Source organism: Pongo abelii, chromosome 13, assembly GCF_028885655.2.
Source record: "Pongo abelii isolate AG06213 chromosome 13, NHGRI_mPonAbe1-v2.0_pri, whole genome shotgun sequence".
Lineage (NCBI taxonomy): Eukaryota > Metazoa > Chordata > Mammalia > Primates > Hominidae > Pongo > Pongo abelii.
In genome coordinates, this window is record NC_071998.2 from 95,948,566 (window position 1) to 95,969,140 (window position 20,575).

Consider the following 20,575-nt stretch of genomic DNA (forward strand, 5'->3'; position numbering starts at 1 on the left):
GGAGTGAGCCAAGATCGCTCCATTGCACTCCAGCCTGGGCAACAGAGCGAGACTTCATCTCAAAAAAAAAAGGAAAAAAATGAAAAGAAAATACTAATGAAATTAGGGGGAAAAAATGAAACTAAACAAAGAGTATGAGTAAGATAAATAGTCATCAACCTTGAAGCTCTGAAACTACCATTTGTACTTTTAGGACAAATAGTAGCTACCGTTTATTTAGGGCCCAATATGTACAAGGCACGTTTTATATTAATTACTTAATTTAATCCTCAGGACAACCCTGTGAGATAGGAAACATTATTGTCTTCATTTTATATGTAGCAAGGCTAAGGCTGGAGGAAAGGTAAATCACAGAGATAGTCAGTAGCGGGGTTGAGATGAGCAGCCAATTCTACCCAGCTCAGGAGGCCACATGACATTCTATTTGACACCACGGGGGACTCAGGTAGGAAATGGCCCCACTAGGTGGCATGGTCTAGAAATATCAACAGGATCCATAGAGGTAAGATTAATTCACAGCTTGTAGATTTATAATACTTACAGCCAATACTGGAGAGCTACTGTGTACTCAGGACATTTTGTGTATCTCATCTCCAGTATTTAATTCACAATAACCCTGCGAGGTAGGTTGTATCATTACCATTTTAGAAGTGAAGAAACTGAGGTTTGAACAAGTTATGAGCCATAAGAAACTGCACCAATGTTTGAACCCAGATCTACCGACCCTTAAGCGTGTGCTTTTGTACCCATCACGCTGCCATCACAAAGCTATGTTTGGGACATATACCTTTTAAGATATGCCACTTGAAAGAAACCTAGCACTTGCCAGCCCTGCTGAGCACTGATCTGACCCAATGAATCAAGGCTTATGTTCCTGGACATCTCTGCAGCCCCCTATCTAGGATCCTGTAGGGCAGCAGATGCTCAAAATATGTTGGTTGACTGAAAAAAAAATGAATGGATCTTCCCCATGGCAACTGACAGCAAAGGGCAAACAAAGAATCTTACAAGCCATTTGCAGCAGCTGAAGCTGGTGAGTGTAAGCAGATCAGGAAAAGAGGTTTAAAAAATTGATGATGATAATAATAATGAAAGGTCTTACTATGTACCAGGGTTGTGAGTGCTTTATATACATTAACTCATTTAATTACCAAACAATCCAATTAGTACTCTTGTTATACACATTTTACAGCAGAGGAAGCTGAGATTCAAAGAGTTAATACACTGCCCAATGGTCCAAGATTGGCAAATGGCAGAGCCAAGAATCAAAGCCACTCTGACTGAAGGGCCCCTTCTCTTCGCCATTATGGACCCCAACCTCCTTATGCACTTTGCCTTCACTTACCAGAGCATACAGACGCCTGCTCTCTCAAAGCCCATGCTGAGCTGAGACACTAGCATGTATGAGTGAATTAAAGAGACTGTCTCCAAAGTTCACACCACCTGAGCCAGAGAACTCATGACAGACAAAATTTAATCTTTGCCCTTTTACCTTGGACCTCTAAAATTCTTCCCATCATTGAACGTAGAACTCACCTTCCAAACCCAGGGGAATGTTCCAGGTATTTCTTTTCATAATAGCCTCCCTCTAGAAATCAAACTTGACTTCTGCCAGGATATGCCATTATGGCTACACTCATTAATAAAATCAGATTTCTCCTCCATCTCTAAGCTTAGCACTTTTCTTAAATATAAACCCTCATAAATAGCTTCAAAATGAAGTTGATCCTTTACTTTACCATTATAAATTCCTACAGAAAACTCTTCTAAATCTTGCTTTGGTGCCTACTCACCCAACCCCACACCTCCCCATGGGGTGAGAAGATAGGGAGAAACATTGTTTTTAAAAGGTGTTTCTCACCAAAGTCAAAGCTGCTCCAAGAGTACCAAAGCACCACTTTGCACTTCCCATCTTGTTATTTCAACATGGGGATAATATGAGCAGGCACTGCTAGAGCAGATTTTCTTGATAGCGACCCTACTGACATTTGGGGCCAGATAGTTGTGTGAGAGACTCTCCTATGAATTCTAGAAGTTTATCAGCATCCCTGACCTCAACCTCTAAATATCAGCACATACATTCCCAGGATTGTGACAACCAAAAATATCTCCAGATGTTATGTCCCTGGTGGAAGGGTGAAGGTGGGGTGGGGTAGTGGGATAACTGGCCCCGGTTGAGAACCTCTGCTCTAGAGTTATTATGAGAATTAAATGTATTTCACATAGAAGGCTTAGCACAGAGTCTAGTACTTATCATCTGTTATTCAATATGCATCAAACCACTCTTGAATCATCATTCATAGTTATGCCAACATCTCCCACACTACAGATGTTCACTGTCCACTTGATTATTCATGCCTGACTTTTGCTGCTGGCTGCAGAAGTTCATAGACCACAACCCAGTCACTCTGTGAACCCATTTCACTACCTAGCCTGGAGGACACAGTCACGGTGCTCTTAAATTCTTGAGATTTATTCACGTTAATTCAAGGTTAGGGCAGTGCAAGGGCCATGTACAAAGAACAGAGAAAACTAGCAGAATAAAATTGGGCCTTGGGCAAGAGGCTTCTGAATCATGGTAGCCAAAATAATGCACTCCGTGCTGAAAAATGAAGTCACTGTTTCTTAGTATTGAGAGATTCTTGAGAATATAATGGGGCATGAAAAAGGAAACAAGAAGAATAAACATCAGAAAGGAAGAGATGAAAATATCCTTTCTGTTTCCAGCATGGTCATAAATCTAAGAGAACTCACAAAGTTAACTAAAAAGCTGCAAATGATTTGCAAGTATGGGTAAATTAATCAGAACCAAGGTAAATTCTCCTAAATAATAGCATTGCTATAAGCCTGTGAAAACCAGTTAAATTAATATAATGTGGGGAAAAGAGAATACTATTCACGGTGAGAACAGACACATAAACAAAAAAACCTAGGTATTAACTTAGCCAAACATGTGCTTCTTATATAAAAGAAAACCACAGAACTTTAGTAGGATAAATAAAGGAAGACGAGAATTAAGGAGAGCTAAGCTCTGCTTCTTGATGAGATCATTTAATATCCAAATTTCCCAAGCTAATTTACAGATTTAACACAATTGCACTTAAAATAGTGATAGGGTACTTTTTTGAGCTTGATAAGGTAATAACATTCAATGGGGAAAAAATAGATGAAAATATCAAAAGATATTCTGAGAGGCAAAAAGGTAAGTAGGGGACAATGAGCTCCCCCATATATCAGAATGTTCATCAAACTGAGGGCACATTCTGGGCTCTATCAGCACCAAAACTAAAACTACATATTAAGTGACCAAATGAATAACTCCAAAATTGCTCCCTACCCTTTTTTTTTTTTTTTTTTTTGAGACAGGGATTTACTCTGTTGCCCAGGCTGGAGTACAGTGGTATGGTCATAGCTCACTGCAGCCTTGACCACCCAGACTCAAGCAATTCTCCCACCTCAGCCTTCCAAGTAGCTGGGACTCCAGGCAAGTACCACCATGCCTGACTAATTTCCTTATTTTTATAGAGATGGAGTCTTGCTATGCTGCCCAGGCTGGTCTTGAACTCCTAGTCTCAAGCAATCCCCCCACCTCAGCCTCCCAAAGTGCTGGGAATACAGGCATGAGCCGCCATATCCAGGTTTTAATAAATGTCCCAAAAATAACTAGAAAAGGAATCACTAGTTAATCAATAGTGATTATTTATTAAATAATCACTGGGATGACATGATATGAATGTCAAGAAAAATTAATTTTAGACCCATCCCTAACAGCATACATGCCGATGAGACTTGGGAAAACTAAAGTGAAATCTTAAGGATCACATCAGAAAAATGCTAGAGAGGGGAAACGACTTTTAAAACCAGGCCTGCCTTCCCTGAACTACAAAGTCTCATGCATTGATGGTGGCTATTTAAATTGGCTGGATCCTCTGGAAAGACATCTGATTAGACACTTCAAGCGCCATTTCCCTTCAACCTAGTAATCCTGTTCCTCAGATTTTGGCCTACAGAAATAATACAAAAATAATAAAAGATTAAATGTATAGGATCTTTATAGTAATTTATGGAACAATCTAAATGTTGGCAACAGGGTTTGAACTTATAAAAACTGTGTTGATGGATTACTGCACAGCTATCAGGAATGTCAAAGGCATCATCCTACAGTAGATTTGGAGCCAAAAGATCCCAGCCCTCCTCTTAGCAACTTTTTTTTTTTTTTTGAGACAGAGTCTCGCTCTGTCACCCAGGCAGGAGTACAGTGGTGCAATCTTGGCTCACTGCAACTTCCACCTCCCAGGTTCAAGCAAAATCTCCTGCCTCACCCTCCCGAATAGCTGGCATTACAGGCAAGTGCTACCACGCCTGGCTAATTTTTGTGTTTTTAGTAGAGATGGGGTGTTACCACATTGACCAGGCTGGTCTCAAATTCCTGGCCTCAAGTGATCCGCCCACCTTGGTCTCCCAAAGTGCTGGGATTATAGGTGTGAACCACCATGCCTGGCCATTAACTTATTAACAATACTCTCTTCATCTGTGAAACAGAAATTGTAATGCATACACCTCAGAATTGCTGTGAGAATCAAGAAAATAATGGATATCAAAGTATTACTTTCAAAACTATAAAGCACAGCCTACACATCAGAAATCATTATTCTAAATAAGATGATGATTTAGAAATACGTGAACACGCACACTAAATAATGTTAAATGAAAGAAGAAAACAGAGCATAAAATGTTCCATGTATATGTAATGATTACGATTGCTTTCTTGGGCCACTGTCATTCAAGTTCCCTCTATCCCAAGAGTCACCAGACAATGTGGCCTGACTACCTCAAGGAATCCTCTTGCACATAAAATAAAATTAAATTCTTGTGGGGCACGGTGGCTCACACCTGTAATCCCAGCACTTTGGGAGGCCGAGGCGGGCGGATCACGAGGTCAGGAGTTTGAGACCAGCCTGGCCAGTATGGTGAAACCCCATCTCTACTAAAAATACAAAAATTAGCTGGGCGTGGTGGTGGGTGTCTGTAATCCCAGCTACTAGGAGGCTGAGGCAGGAGAATCACTTGAACCCGGGAGGCGAAGGTTGCAGTGAGCCGAGATTGCTCCATTGCACTCCAGCCTGGGCGACAGAGCTAGACTCTGTCTCAAAAAATAAATAAAGAAATAGTAAATTAAATTCTCCTTCCCCAGTTCCAAGGCCCTGAATGATCTGGTCATGTCTATTACCAACTCATCCCCAGTCAGTCTTATTCACTCCACCAGTGCCACTAGCTTTCTTCTGTTCCCTGACCTAGGGGACAGGTACCCCCAATCTCTCTGCCTGGAATGGAGTTCCCTATCTCTAGGCCTCTGATCTTTGCCTGGCTAACCATTGCTTGAACTTCAGGGCTCTCAGCTTTAATGTCACGACCTGTCATTCTAAATGACATCCCTACCCACACCTGCTAGTATCTAACACCAGTACCCCAGTTTGTCGGTTTTTTTCCTTCATAATCCTCATCACAGTTTATAGTTATATTTTTATTTGTGTGATGATGTGTTTCACATCTGCTGGCCTCAATGAACTGTAAGCTCTACGAAAGCAGTACTCATGCCCGGCTGCTTCACCACTATATACCCAGCTAACCATCCCACAAGTAATAGATGCTTAATAGATATTTATCCAAATGAAACAATAAATGTCTATCTGTTTTAACTTTCTTCATTCCGTAGAAGAGCAAACTAAAGCTCTGGAGAAAGGAGTTTTCCTAGGCCATTGAGGCAGATGGTGGCCAAGCTGGGATTGGAATCATGACCACTTCTGGCGGCCCAGGAGTAAGGACAGGGAAGAAATGTGTCAGGTGAAACTAGAGGTGGGGAAAGGATGCAGAGAGTTTCCATCTACTCTGTAAAATTCTCTAAAAGCTCATAAATGAGGAGGTTGAATTTTTGGATAGTTCCATTCTTTTTCATTAAAGAATGCCCAAATAGTGGTACTCTGGCTGGGTGCAGTGCCTCATGCTTGTAATCCCAGCACGTTGGGAGGCTGAGGTGGGTGGATCACTTGAGGTCAGGAGTTCAAGACCAGTCTGGCCAACATGCTAAAACCGCGTCCCTACTAAAAATACAAAAATTAGCCAGGCGTGGTGCTGTGTGCCGGTAATCCCAGCTACCCGGGAGGCTGAGGCACGAGAATTGCTTGAACCCAGGAGGCAGAGGTTGCGACGAGCTGAGATCATGCCACTGCACTCCAGCCTGGGCGACAGAGTGAGACTCAGTTTAAAAAAAAAAAAAAAAAAAAATCACAATTAACTATTTTCCCAGCCACATGACTAGTCAGATCTATTTGAGAAAATTAATAATAAAGGCAAAAGAAAAGAGGCCATATGGCCACCCTCACTTTGTCCAGTTTGTTCCATGGGGACCTTGGCCCCTGGATCAGCCTAAAACCAGATGAGGATCGTGAAAGCTCTGAAGTTCTCTTCCCTTTCCTGTTCCCAGCCCTGTTTGTACTGAATACCTGCCACCCACACAAGTTAACTGTTACTTTGGACCCAAACTGAGCTTTGCACCCAACTTTCACAACTCAATTCAATTTATTCTTTGCCTAACAGGAACAGCGGAAAACTAACCCTGGCTGATGGTCCCTCCTGAGTCTGCACAATGGGGGCACAGGAGAGGCGGGGGACCCAGGAGTTAACCAGCAAACCAGGACACAGAATGAAAAGGCAAGCACTGCCTTTCAACAGGGTTGCTCTGGGGTATACTGTTCAGCTCCAGGCTGAACAGAGCGTTTCTAGTGTTCCTGGCGTCAGCACACAGGCTTTATGTATTCTTTCTATTCTTCCTAGTGCAAGGGAGCCTCCTGAAGACCTGCAAACTAATGGGCCTTAAGACATTTCCCACTCATTCAGTAAATACTTACTAAGCATGTCCCAAGGCCAGGCTCTGTGCTGGGCTCTGAGGCCAAGCGTATACACTCCAGGATCTCAGGAGACAGGAACTGTGCAATGAACTTCCATACACTACAGGCAACAGTTATCATGGACTGCTAACTTCTTCCCCTACCTAACGGGCAGGGCTGGTTCTCACTATGTGAGCTAACAAGGTGGCCCCAAAACCCTTAAGAGGTTCCGATGTCTAAACAATACAATCTAGAAATCTAAGCCAGGTGGATTGGAAAGTAGCTACCAGTCAGAACTTGAGATTCAGAGACACAGAAGCTTTAGTATACACAGAGAGCAAAGCAAAAAAGGGTCTGCAACTGTAGGGCCACCAGGAGACTGGTTCTGGTGCTACTTTCTTGACTGACCAACTCTGGGCACCTGTGCCCCCCTGAGCCCCAGTTCTGTCAACTGTACAAGATGCAAGCCAGATCTTTCCAACTCTAACAATCTAAGCATCAGCAACCTGAAATAAATCACTTTTCTTTCTGATTCAGCAAACTATACATCCTTTAGAAATCAGGAAGGGAGTTAAGGAAAACAGGCTAGCAGGCAGTGGTATAACAACTTAAGCCCCTTTGTGTCAGGGTGTTGCATCCCACTTCCTTCTTTAACAAGAATTCTGCCACAAGGCTACAAACTGCCTTTGGCTAAACCTGCCTATCTCTCTAATCTTAACACTTTTAAACCCATCTGCAATAACAAGCAAGAAGCAACAAGACCAGTGGAGTCTGGCCCAATTTGAATGACCCAACCCCACATCCTGTTGCAGGATTCCTTCCCTGGCTAAGCACAGAAATCCTCTTCCCTGCCCTTTCTTCTACCTTCAAGCTGCTAAGCAGCTGCAAAAAAATAAAAAATAAAAATAGTTTGGAGGAGGGAAGAAAAGTGACTGTGATGGGACAGTATGAGGCTTGGCCCTAGTCCTGGGGATCTCAGCTTCTGGTTGCAGCTCAGTTGCTGGCTGGATGACCTTGGGCAATCCCTTCCCTGCTTTGTACCTTAGCTTTCTCATCTGTAAAATTAGAGGTTCAGACTAGACTACTCCAGAGCCATAGCCCCCCTTTCATTGCCAAGATGATATGATTCTTCCCACTACTCACTAATGGACACACAACATGGATAAACCATGGCAGAGACAATTTCCCAGCAAGTGGGCCCCCTCCACCAGGATAAGAAGGGGCAGGAGCCCTGGATCACACTGTAGCAAAGGAATAAGACCTGGGGATAACCACAGGAGGCAGGGAGAAAGGCAAGGAAGGAGTCAGAAACTTCAATATTCTCAGATGGAGAATAGGCAAAATAATGATACCACTGAAAAGCGATTTGGCACATTGAGTTAGAGTGCCAGCTCCAAAGTCAGATTATCTGGATTTGAACCCTACCTGTGCTCCTTGTTAGCGGTGTGGACCTCAGACAAGTTACTTAACCTCTCTGAGTAGCACATTCCCCAGCTACAACATGTGGAAATAACAGTACATGGCGGGGCCTTAAAAGGAATAAATCTAGTTAATAATGCTTAATCAGTTAGTGCCTCACACATGGAAGCTCATTCTAAGTGTTTGCTTTTATTTTATTAATATAATATTATCTATTATACTTTACAGTTATTATTAAAACAGATAGGATCCATAGATTCTAGTCCCTGTTCTCTCACTAGAGACCTCAGAATTCAGGTTCCCCATTTGTAACATGAGAGGCTGAACACAATCAGTTTTTCTCAAAGGAAGATCTGTATACATATTGCTGAGGGATTATATTTAAGTTCTCTAAGAGGATTTTAAACACTGTGTTTTCATTTCAACAGTCATCTAAACAAAGTCTAATAAACCCATATGGATTTTTTTTTAATGCTTACTTTAAAGCCAAGTTGTGGCACAAGATTTCAAAGCCCAAGTTTATATTTGTGTTTATGATTGTGTTGGCACCAGTATAATTGTAGCAAACACATGAGGATGGAACAGGTGCCATCAAATTAAAGTCATACAAGTAGAAAAATGGGTGGAGAATTCAATCATTAGCACATGATTATATAGACTGGCCAAACTCAAAACGATCAGCATGACAGCATTTACTGCCATGCAACTTATAATTTGGTTTCAGTTGAACAACAGCTGCCTCACCACATTTAAGGTATTAATTTGAATGGTATTGATTTTGCAATTTTGTTTGCACTTAATTTGTAAATATGTATGGGTCATATAGTTGTATAACAGCCTATAAGAAGTTTATACCTACTTTTACTTCCTAATATTTAAGTAACAGTATAATAAAAAAGAAATTTAGTGAACAAAAGGGTACTCTGACACTTTTGTTCTTTTACAGACAGTGCAAGCATTCATCTAGTTTGAGGAAAACTGAATGGAATTCTCTCCAAAGTCCCTTGTAGCCCTTTGAATCTCAGAAAGATGATCATTTTGGTTACAGACATGTTAAGCTACATTAAGACAGCCAAGTGGGGATACTGGCTTAGAATCCACGAAAAAAAAATAAAGGCAGGACAGGAACAAGAGACTTAGAAACTAACTACAGAGAAATGCATCCTAGAGATGGGATCTCTAAGGAAGGGTGTTCAGAGATAGAGAGACAAAGAGCTGACGTCTGAGCTTCAGGGAGCTCACCATGCTCTACAGCCCTCACATCCCTCTGTGGAACAGTTCCATTCACCTGCACATTAAAGATGATCTCCAGATTACTCAAAGCATTATTGGCCCATCTGGGAAGTGAATGGCTTAGAACCCTCCGCAGAAATTAAATAAGTCTCAGTTATTATATTCCTCCAGGCCTGAAGGAAAGAATCCAGACTGACACCAAGATACCCAGTATTGATCTCTAAGAGTGGGGCCATTAACTCGCTTCACCCACAGCTTCCAGAAATACAGGGGCCCATCAGGGGCTTTTGGAGAGCCAGGTGGCTCCCAGGGCTGCAGCAAAAGGAAAAAGTGGGGTGTTCAGGGGCAATTCAGTGCCAGGTCCTAGGGATCAGAACTCATGCCTGGGCAGTAGCACAAACCAAAGCTACTATTTCTACCTGGCTGCAAATCTGCCCTCTATGATAAGCCACACACCATATCCGGACCACATAGTCCTGTGTCCATAAGAGCCAGATTCCATCAATCCCTGTGTGAAAACCAACCCAGCTTCCTTCCTTCCCTCCCTCCTCCAATCCCCAACTCAAAACCACAAATAAAAGAATGAGAGAACCCCCCGCTGCTGGAAAACCCAAGCTTACTGTTTGTCTTCTTCTGAAAGTGAGGTTCTTCCACAGCAGCAACCTCAGCTGAGGCCAACAAGCCATGTTCCCTCAGCCAGCACCCACAGCGTGTGGCTCGGGAGCCCTGGAAGGCAGCGGCCAGAGCTCACAGCAGGGACGCCGTGGCTGGTCATTAACTGAAAGATAAAGCAGGAGGGGAAACAGCCGTCAGTTATTGCTGCAAAGCCATACACCAATGAGGACTGCTAATCCAGCCCTCTCAGCTGAGACCTCCAACACACAGCTCTGCGTCATGACTGCTTCTCAATCGGTCATGAGTCCCCAGCTCCCAGCCTCTGGGTTCACCCATGAAGAGGGACTCGGGAGGTGTTCCGACAGCAGGCTAGGAGCTAGTTGTTATGGTCCTAATCATTTTAGTTCTATGGATGTTATCGTTTGGGAATGAAGAATGCATTTCTGAAAATAGACCTCTCTCAGGTGGCCAAAACACTGAGGATGGAAATGGCATACTGGAATCCCAGAGACCTACCTCTCTTCTCTAAGAAAATGCCTCCCCTTACATAAAAAGTCAGCAGCATTTGTAAATTTTGCCTCAAGCCTGGAGTGACTTATACTATTCCCTGAACTTCCTTACAGACTAATTTTCAGTGGGTTACACAATTGAGTCCTTCAAATGATAAAAAGCACCATCGGCCGGGCGTGGTGGCTCAAGTCTGTAATCCCAGCACTTTGGGAGGCTGAGGCAGGCGGATCACGAGGTCAAGAGATCGGGACCATCCTAGCCAACACGGTGAAACCCCGTCTCTACTAAAAATACAAAAATTAGCTGGGCGTGGTGGCAGGCACCTGAAGTCCCAGCTACTTGGTAGGCTGAGGCAGGAGAATCGCTGAACCCGGCAGGTGGAGGTGCAGTGAGCCAAGATCGTGCCACTGCACTCCAGCCTGGCGACAGAGCGAGACTGTCTCAAAAAAAAAAAAAAAAAGCACCATCAATAAAGCAGTTTCCTAATCTGGAAAGCCACAACGTGCCTTAGATGAGTGTAAGTAAACACCAAGAAAATGCCACCAACACCTGGCTCTCAGGTAATGAGGACAACCCTAGCGCTGTGTCTCTGGAAAGAAAAACAGTATCCCATGGAGAAACAAGTCTGCTACGGCAGGCTCAGGGCATCAACTGTGAAACTGACAAACAAGCTCCCACGGTCAGCACATATGCACACTTCTGGCCTTGTTCCACCTGCACCTGAACATACCACTCCCCCTACTCCGTTGGGTGTCACAGGTGCCTCCTTGGAGGACTGTTTGCCATGCTAGGGCAAGAAGGTCTTCTCATGAACAAGGGATACTACATTCTGTGTGTCCCAGCCACCCATGCAGCAGTTGCCCTTATTTAATGCTGGAATAGTCCCAAATAGTTATACTAAAGTTAAAGCTGGGGAGGGGGCAGAAGATGAAAAATGGAAGAAGGGAGGACACACAGGTGAAAATTCAGCCCCGCTAGCACTTGGTAGCCATGAACTCTCCTAGCTCTGCTTATAAAATGTCTCAGTGAATCACTGTGGCCTCTAGAGGAGTAGAGGCAAGGGTAGGGTGGGACACTGGGCATGAGGAACAAAGAGCAGAAGGAACTAAGAATGCAGTAGCGAGGTATGGATATAAAACCAAGCGCTAGACTAGAAATCTGTGAGTCCAAATGAGATCTCCATGCCAAGATCAGTCTCTAGTAGAAAAATACCCTTTTATCTCCCACCCAACAAGGACTTGGATTAAAACTTCTAGAAAAGTCTAGAGACTGGAGGAAATTGCAGTGTCTGAGAAGAAAAGACGGCCCACCACTATGTATTCCAATTCATTCATTGACAGTCCAATAAATCAAGAAAATCTCTGAAATAGTCAAGCCTTACGACCTATTTCTTTTCTTTACCATTTGCTCAGCAAACTTCTAGAAGGACACAGACCTCCAAAGTTTCTTACTCTAAAAAGAGGAAGAGTTACACGAGCACTGCAACAGTCTGTTCAAAGATGACAACTGGCAGCACAGCATTGGCAGCCGGAACAGCATTGTGAGACACATGCTTGTCATTCCAAATTGTTTTCTAAGTGGCTCAGGACAGAGCTTGCATTCCAGAAATACTGAAATAAATAATTAGCTAGTTTTTCTCATACAGAAGCTGCTCTTCAGGAATCACTTCGTTGATTTAGAAGCTACATGAATCTCTTCAGATCCCCAAGGTAACACTGAGGAGGGTACAATTAAAAAAGGAAAATTATCAGAAAGAGCCCAGGCATGAATTAGCCCCGGCTTCCCAACTATGTGCCCCGGCCAAGGCTTTATGCTCTCTGAGCATCAATTTCCTCATTGTAAAATAAGGATGACAATACTTACCTTGTATGGTGTTCAACTGTGTTCTACCGTGCATTTAACAAGATAATATAAATAATTTCCCAACACAGTACATGGCTTAATGTAAGTGCCAAAGCAATGTGAGTTCCCTTCTCCCCATTTATCTTTCTTCATTCCAACAATATCCTCTAGCTGAGAAATGGTTATATCCTGTCCAAAAAGGACGTTCCATTATTTCTAGCAAATCCATTGTGGGTTTCTGGAAAGATAGGAGGGGCAAAGCAGGAAGGATGAAATCTTAATAGCCTAGTGTTGCAGTACCCAGAGCCAAACCCAAATATAGAATATCACCTCCCCAAACCCTGAGTGGAAAAGCTCAAAGGAAGAGAAGACACACCTCTACACAACGTTCATGAGAAGAAGGGAAGGATGAGTTTTCTTGGACAGCATTGTCTTGGAAGTAAAGTGTCTGGGTTTCAAAAAAAAAAGGTTCTGACTCCAAGGACTCTCCAGGAAGCACACGGAGAAGGCTGGTAAGAAGTAGCATAGAGGACAGTAGAAAGTTCTACCGTGGCTTTGCTGGGCACACATAGGGAAGCTTCCTGCTCCAATTCCTCCCGCCCACCTTGGCACTGACCTGGCCTCCTGCACAATTTGCTCCCCCATCTCAGAACACAATGATCAATACTGGGAGCAATTCTGTCCTAAGAGGAGGGTTTGGCAATGCCCGGCCCCTTCTGCTCAGGTAACTGAAGCCAAAGGGACATTTCCACATCAGTTTTCCAAGTTAGTGAACAAACAAACCAAAACCAAAAAAAAAAAAAAGATATAAAAGAGTACTATGTACTAGATTTCTCAGTGTTTCAAATGCAGCACACTCACTTCTGCCCTCATACACATTTCCAGTTACTGGCTGGAAAGGATCCCACTTCACAGTCATCCCAGTCAATAGGCCACTCTGATCCTGCTCCTAGATGACCACAACTGCCACCTCACTGGTCTCCCATCCATTTGCCACAGAGCACCCAAAGTTACTCAGCTAGACCAAATATCTGAATATGCCACTCCCCCACTTAAAACCTTCTGCCAGTTCCTCAGCACCTGAACATAGAGTCCAGTGCTCACCAAGGTCTACCTGGCCTCCCTTCTGTGACTCCCTACTCTCTTGCCACTCCCCACCTGCTAAGCAATGCCCTGGAGATTGTGTACAGGCTCAGAATATGCTGCACGCTCTCCTACCACTGGGACTGCACTGGTGGGTTCTCTTGTCCTAAGACACTTTTTCAAGCACTGCTAGCCTGCCTAACTCCTAGGTCTCAAACTTAGGTCTCCACTTCTTCAATGTCCTTTCCTGATATCCTCCCCGGCAACTGACACGTGGGTTCAGAGCCCTTCCTACGTGCTCCCCAGGAAGGCTTGGCTGGGAAAGAGGATTTCTACCTTCTGAGTCAGAGCAGAGATCATTTCTGTTTCCTTCATCCCTGTTTTCCTTAGTATGCAAAAGGGTCCTGGCTTGTCATAAGCACTCAGGGATGTCTGCTTAATTAATTAACTAAGAGACGGACAGGAGAAATAGGGTGTCAGAATTCAAGGGTGGCGGCACTCCTGGACCTGTGGTAACTCATTTCTCAAGCTTAATTAAATGATTTGGGCAAATTATCCCCAGAGAGGGAGCTCTGCGTTCAGCAGTTTCTACCATACGCTTCAAAGTCACAAAGGACTGCTGAGCTTCCCGGGTGACTCCTGGGGCATCCTGAAAAACGTAATAGAATCTAAGTCTGTTTCCCATAACCGCCAGGTTTAGCTAAGGACTGGGCAGCCTCCCAAGGGCAGCAGGGCCATGCAGTCGACTTCCCGCTCGTCCTCACCCTCAAGCCCGAGGCGTACTCTCTCTGGGTCTCATCAGTCACCCAAGTGGATCACTCCTTGCCAAAATGTGACAATCTCCACACCTCAGCCTTGTTTCATACAGTTTGGGCACAGCAGAATTGACTGCTGGAAACCTTTGGCCAATTTTTTAAGGAAATTTTAACTGCAAATGCCACTGATATTTTGAAGTTATTAATATCTACAGAATACAACAAACAGACTGCTAAATTAAAACCTTCCCAAATAAGCAAAAACACTCATCATTAGTTGCACAGAAGTGCAAATTAAAACCACAATGAGATATCGTTACATACCCACTAAATTAAACATTAAAAGCGCTAGCATGTGTATGGAGACACTGGGACTCAATACACTGTGGAACTGTAAAATGGAAGAGCCACTTTGGAAAATAGTTTGACAGTTTCTGCTAAAGTTATATAGTACTATTATATGACCCAGTCATCCCATCCTAGGTATTTGTGAATATTTACAGAAGCCTTATACAGAATAGCCAAAAACTGGAAACAATTAGTTGTCGAAAAGACCATCAACTGGTGAATAAATAAAACTGGGGCCGGGCACAGTAGCTCATGCCTGTAATCCTAGCACTTTGGGAGCCAGAGGCGGGTGGATCACCTGAGGTCAAGAGTTTGAGATCAGCCTGGCCAACATGGTGAAACCCCGTCTCTACTAAAAATACAAAAATTAGCTGAGCGTGGCGGTGGGTGCCTGTAATCCCAGCTACTCGGGAGGCAGGATAATTGCTTGAACCTCGGAGGCGGAGGTTGCAGTGAGCCGAGATCGCGCCACTGCACTCCAGCCTGGGTGACAGAGTGAGACTCCTCCTCATAAATAAATATATAAATAAAACTGGGACACTTACTCAGCCATAAAAAGGAACAAGCTACTGTTACATGCGACAACCTGGATGAATCCCAAAAGCCTAATGCTAAGAAAAATAAGCCAGACACAAAAAACTACATACTGCATGATTCCATTTATATGACATTCTGGAAAAGGTGAAATGAAGGGGACAGAAATCAGTGCCGTGGTGACCAGTGGTCATGGGTGGAGGGGACGACAGACTGAAAAGGAGCATGGCAGTGGTAGATACACATGTGTATCCATTTGTCAAAACTCATCATACTTTTGTAAAAGGGAAGTCTTACTGTGGTAAATTACACATCAATAAATCTGAACCAAATAAACTGCCTTCTATTATCATAATTAACATACCTCACAAGTCATAACTTGGAAGACCTAAGAACTGGATAGTGTAAAGCCCGATTATTGTGTGATCTCCTTGGAAGAGGAATAGTAGATAAATATTCATTACCACTTATAAATTCCACAAACAACTGCAGCCTTAACTCTGCAGGGCACCCATGAGCCACAACAAATATTTATCGAGTGCCTATCACATGCCAGGTGTGTTCCAGACCTTAGAGATTCAGTGGTGAACAACAGAAGCAAAGTTCCTTCATTCATGGGGCTGCTGTTCTACCAGGGATGGGAAACAGACAAATAATAGTGGGTTGTTCAAACAGTGGGTGGTGGTGGTAGGATTGACGAAGAAAAATAAAGCAGAGTAAGGGGACAGAGAGTAATGGGGTGGAAGTTATTCCTTTCTGATGAAGCATCTTTAGGACAATGAACTGAGAGAGTGGACCATATGCTACCCACAAAGGGGTGGCTTAAATGACAGCTGGGATTATAAAATTACTTTTACTTTTCCCTAAACCAAAACGTGGAATACCAGACAGCAGACAGATTCAGTGATGCTGGCAAAAGAAATACACACACACACACATACACACACACACACACACACACACACGTTCACAGGGAGCTGGCTGGGAAGCGGGAAATGATGACCCTAGTTAGCACCTGGCACGTGTTCTTGCACCTCTTCCTCACCAAAACATTGTGCCCTTTTGAACTTCACATGCACATTTCCAGGAGAGATGAGAGATGAGAATTATAAAGAAGAAGAAAGGGGGAGAGAGGATGACACTAAAAAGACAAGATAGGAGGATTTTTCTCCATTTGGCACAGCCAAAAGAAAAACAGGAACTCCTTCCCGTGACTGCCCTCTACTCTTCTACAGCACTAAATCTGTCTATGGAAACACAGTGAGGAAAGAAAGTGCATGTATCTGTACAGCTACCAGAAGCTGTTTGCTTGTGCAGTAGCAAAAGGGCTGGCTGGTCTTTTTCCTTCCCGCAAGAACACTGCCAACACGTGAGATTTAGTGCTGGGCTGGTATCTAAGGGTGACAGTCAGCCCTCATGCCTGAGCCAGGGCAGGTTCCAGAAGAGGGAAGTCTCCAAGCAGGGATCATACAAGTGTCACATCTCACTGGGACAGAGAAATTGGCCCCTCTGGGTGGAAGAGGAGAGGCTTCCACAAAGTCATGTTCCATTTGACTGTCGTATTAGTAGATAAAATCTCTTGGAATGTTGAAGACTCATTCCCACTACACCCCTGCTGCAATCTTATAGACAGAGAAGCTGAGGCCTCCCCCAAAGCAAGTGACTTGCCTAGCATTAGAGTTGGTTTCTCAATAAATAACTTTTTCAACAACTCTTATATGCCCCTTCCCACTTAGCTATTTCTCCTATGATTTTGTTTGTTGTTCTGAATGCATTTCTCAGAGTTCTATCCAAATAGTTCACATACCCAAAATGTACAGTTAGCAACTAATTTTCATCTTTCAAAAACAGTGATTATATGACAGCTATTTCATTAAACCTTAAACAACAAGAGAGTATGTGTATGTGTGTATGTGTGTGTATTCCACTTTGTTCAACAAACTTCCAAAAAGTTAACAGAAGTGAGATGAAGTTGAAATTTCCAACAACAGCTATCAATATCTCTCTTTTTTATTATTTTATTTTATTTTTTAGATGTAGTCTCACTCTGGTGCCCAGGTTGGAGTGCAGTGGTGTGATCTCAGCTCATTGCAGCCTCTGCCTCCCAGGTTCAAGTGATTCTCCTGCCTCAGCCTCCGGAGTAGCTGGGATTACAGGTGCCCACCACCACGCCCAGCTAACTTTTTTGTATTTTTAATAGAGACAGAGTTTCAACATGTTGGCCAGGCTGGTTTCAAACTCCTGACCTCAAGTGATCTACCCGCCTCAGCCTCCCAAAGTACTGGGATTGCGAGTGTGAGCTACCACTCCCGGCCTAAGTATCTCTCTTGATGAGGCTGCTTCTAGATGTCTTTTTCGTAATTGAGGTATAATAGACAAATAAAAATGTTATTTATTTACAGTGTTCTAGATGTCTTATATCAAAAACAGCTTGCCAGTAAACTACAAAGCAGGAGGTGGATTTAACTATATCAGATATGAACTGAAAATACATTGGTGCCAAAGCTCTGATTGCCTATTCATGAGATGTTGACGCAAAAGCAAGAATCACAGATATGACTCATGTGCCTTATCTCCAGAGAGATGCACAGGGTCCTATAATATTAGGACATGAAACTTCTAAGCCCAACAGAACATGCTTGCTTTGGAAAAGGTCTGTTCTCTAATTGCCTCTCTGATCATGTGTCTTTGGATTGGTAGCCACGTTCAGGGACAAGCCTAACAAGGTTACTGAAGGCCAAGAGACCTGGAAAGAACAGGTTCACTGCACCTATGATTAAAGACAGATCGTGGCTGCTGTGGGGGTGGGAGGGGATGTTGAGAGTCATCCTGCAATTTCTCCCAGGCTGACCCATCAGCTTAATTGAGCCTAAAGCTAATCTGACTGCCTCAGTTTAACTTTTCTGGCCTCCAGATGCTACTGGGCCCTCTATCCTTAAGGGTATCTTTGCTAGGACAGCCTTAAATTATACCTCCTCACACTCCTGAAACATTCCATAGACCACAATTCCAGGGAAACTGCCTTGAGTTAGAGGGCCTTGCAGAAGGGTCATGGGCTGGTACTCCCCCCTGAAACTGTGTTCCTATTTTTAATGGCAACATTTTAATAGTCAAATTTGAGAAGCCAAAAGGGGTAAGAAATCCTCCAAGGTAAAAGTCAAAGATGAAGTGAAGTTATCCAATCATTCCAGAGGAATTCAATCATTCTAAAAGAGGTTCTGCTATCACACTGTCCATTTAAAAATATATAGATCCAGTGAATTTTATTAATTCCAATAATCTGTAACTTGGGTGCAGTTTTTAAAGTACCAAATGCATCATACTTACTTGATTGTTAGTTACAATAAGATAATAGGTAATTGTACTTCCTTCTTTCACTTGAATACATATCCAATTTCCTAGACAAAATGACTGCTAATAGCTAATTTTCAAAATAAGGGCTATGAATTTGTAAAAACTGAAACAAGAAATCCATGAATATTGTACAAATCTATAACTAGCTTTTGAGAAGCATAATTCTTCGTGTTGTCAACAGTATAATTTTACAGGAGATCCTGACCGGGTGTGGTGGCTCATGCCTGTAATCCTAGCACCTTGGGAGGCTGAGGCAGCAGGATCACTTGAGCCCAGGAGTTTGAGGCTGCAGTGAGTTACGATCACGCCACCATACTCCAACCTGGGCGACAGTGCAAGACCGGGTCTCAAAAATAAACAAATAAATAAATAAGGAGATCCTAAAGGTTTAACTCCATCTACATCATGTCACTGATACTTGGACAACCGAAGATCCTATTTATCATCCTCAACATTCCCGTTGCCACCAGCTAAATGGTCTCAGGGCTTCTAAACCTCACAAGAGCCAGGATTTCTGAAAGCAATCTGTCCTGTACCCAAGTCCTTGCTTCATCACTGCAGAACTACGAAGAAACTCTAACAAAATGTTAGAGATAGCCTCTCTTCCCCTGCTGATTTCCGCTAAGCAAACACCAAGCAACCTTCAAAGGAAGACTTCAGCAAACAATACCACTATTTGCCTTTTCCCTGGTCGGGGGTATGTAGCACATAGAAAAAAAGAACCCTTCCTCTAGAAAAGAAATCAACCTTTCAACATTCTATGTCACAGAAAAAAAATCAATTTTTTTCAGCCACAATCATAACACCAGAATAAAAGAGATCTGAAGGGAAGGGATTAGTGAATTCATAAACACCCTGAGCTACAGAAACACAAGCAGGCAAGCCTCTATCAGCAATCCTCTATTTGCAGGAAAACTTGGCTGGATAATGTTCCCTGCTGTTGTAGGACAGTTTTCCAAGAGAATTTTGGGAGAAATGGTTTAGTGACTGTATCACCAAAGATCATTTTATTTGGATCACATCTCTGAAGAATCAACGTCTTCAGATGTTCAACCTTCTCCCAACCTGAAGGATTTGTATTTATGAAAGTGCTCAAAGCATTTGGGGGGGGCAGACAAACCCAAATCTTAGTCACTGTCTTTATTTCTTTTCCTTTGGGTCTATTCTACTATGCAGAAAATTCCCCAAATCCTTAACCCCTTTGTTGTCTTGAGTTAATTGTTTCAGCAGGAAGAAAGGAGGTTTTAGAGTCAGAGAAAGCTGGGTTTGAATCCTGACTCTGCTACTTACCAGCTCTGGAACCCTAGGGACTCTGAGCCCCTGTATCTTCTCGAAAAAAATAGAGCTGATAATGTATGTAAAACATTTATCCAGTTCCTGGAACAAAGTAAGTGTACAATAGCTATTATCATGATTAATTCTGCCAATTTCACGGAGTGAAGTATTCATCAAGGGTGGGGCACAGAGTGAGTGGTTTATTAAAGGAATCTCTTTTCTGTATTCTTTGTCCACAGAAAGGGCCTTTCCAGAGCAAACTGGAGCGCTCTCCAGTACCCAGTGCATTGGTAGAGGTGAAAGCATTACACGGTATCCTGTTGCCACTTCTGACCATTGTTTTACTATAAAACCCTCTCTTGGGGGTCCTCGCACCACTCACTTATCCTATTTTCTCTACATTCTCACGGAGGTTGCACCTATCCTCCATAGCACACTGCCACCTCCCTACAAGTTTTTATTTTATTTTATTTTATTTTATTTTATTTATTTATTTATTGAGACGGAGTCTGGCTCTGTCGCCCAGGCTGGAGTGCAGTGGCGCGATCTCGGCTCACTGCAAGCTCCGCCTCCCGGGTTCACGCCATTCTCCTGCCTCAGCCTCCTAAGTAGCTGGGACTACGAGTAGCTGGGACTACAGACGCCTGCCAACACGCCCGGCTAATTTTTTGTATTTTTAGTAGAGACGGAGTTTCACCGTGTTAGCCAGGATAGTCTCGA

At 43.2% G+C, this 20,575-nt stretch overlaps 1 protein-coding gene across 2 annotated transcripts in view; it reads right to left on the reverse strand.

The window, feature by feature from the left end:
• ABCA1 (ATP binding cassette subfamily A member 1) overlaps positions 1–20,575 on the reverse strand; it is a 147,107-nt gene that overhangs the window by 112,284 nt on the left and 14,248 nt on the right. For both annotated transcript variants that reach the window (XM_054520393.2, XM_024252473.3), the window contains exon 2: positions 10,160–10,317. In XM_054520393.2, coding sequence (XP_054376368.2) covers positions 10,160–10,225 — 66 coding nt within the window. In that variant the 5' untranslated portion in view covers positions 10,226–10,317. The remainder of the gene's footprint in view (positions 1–10,159; positions 10,318–20,575) is intronic.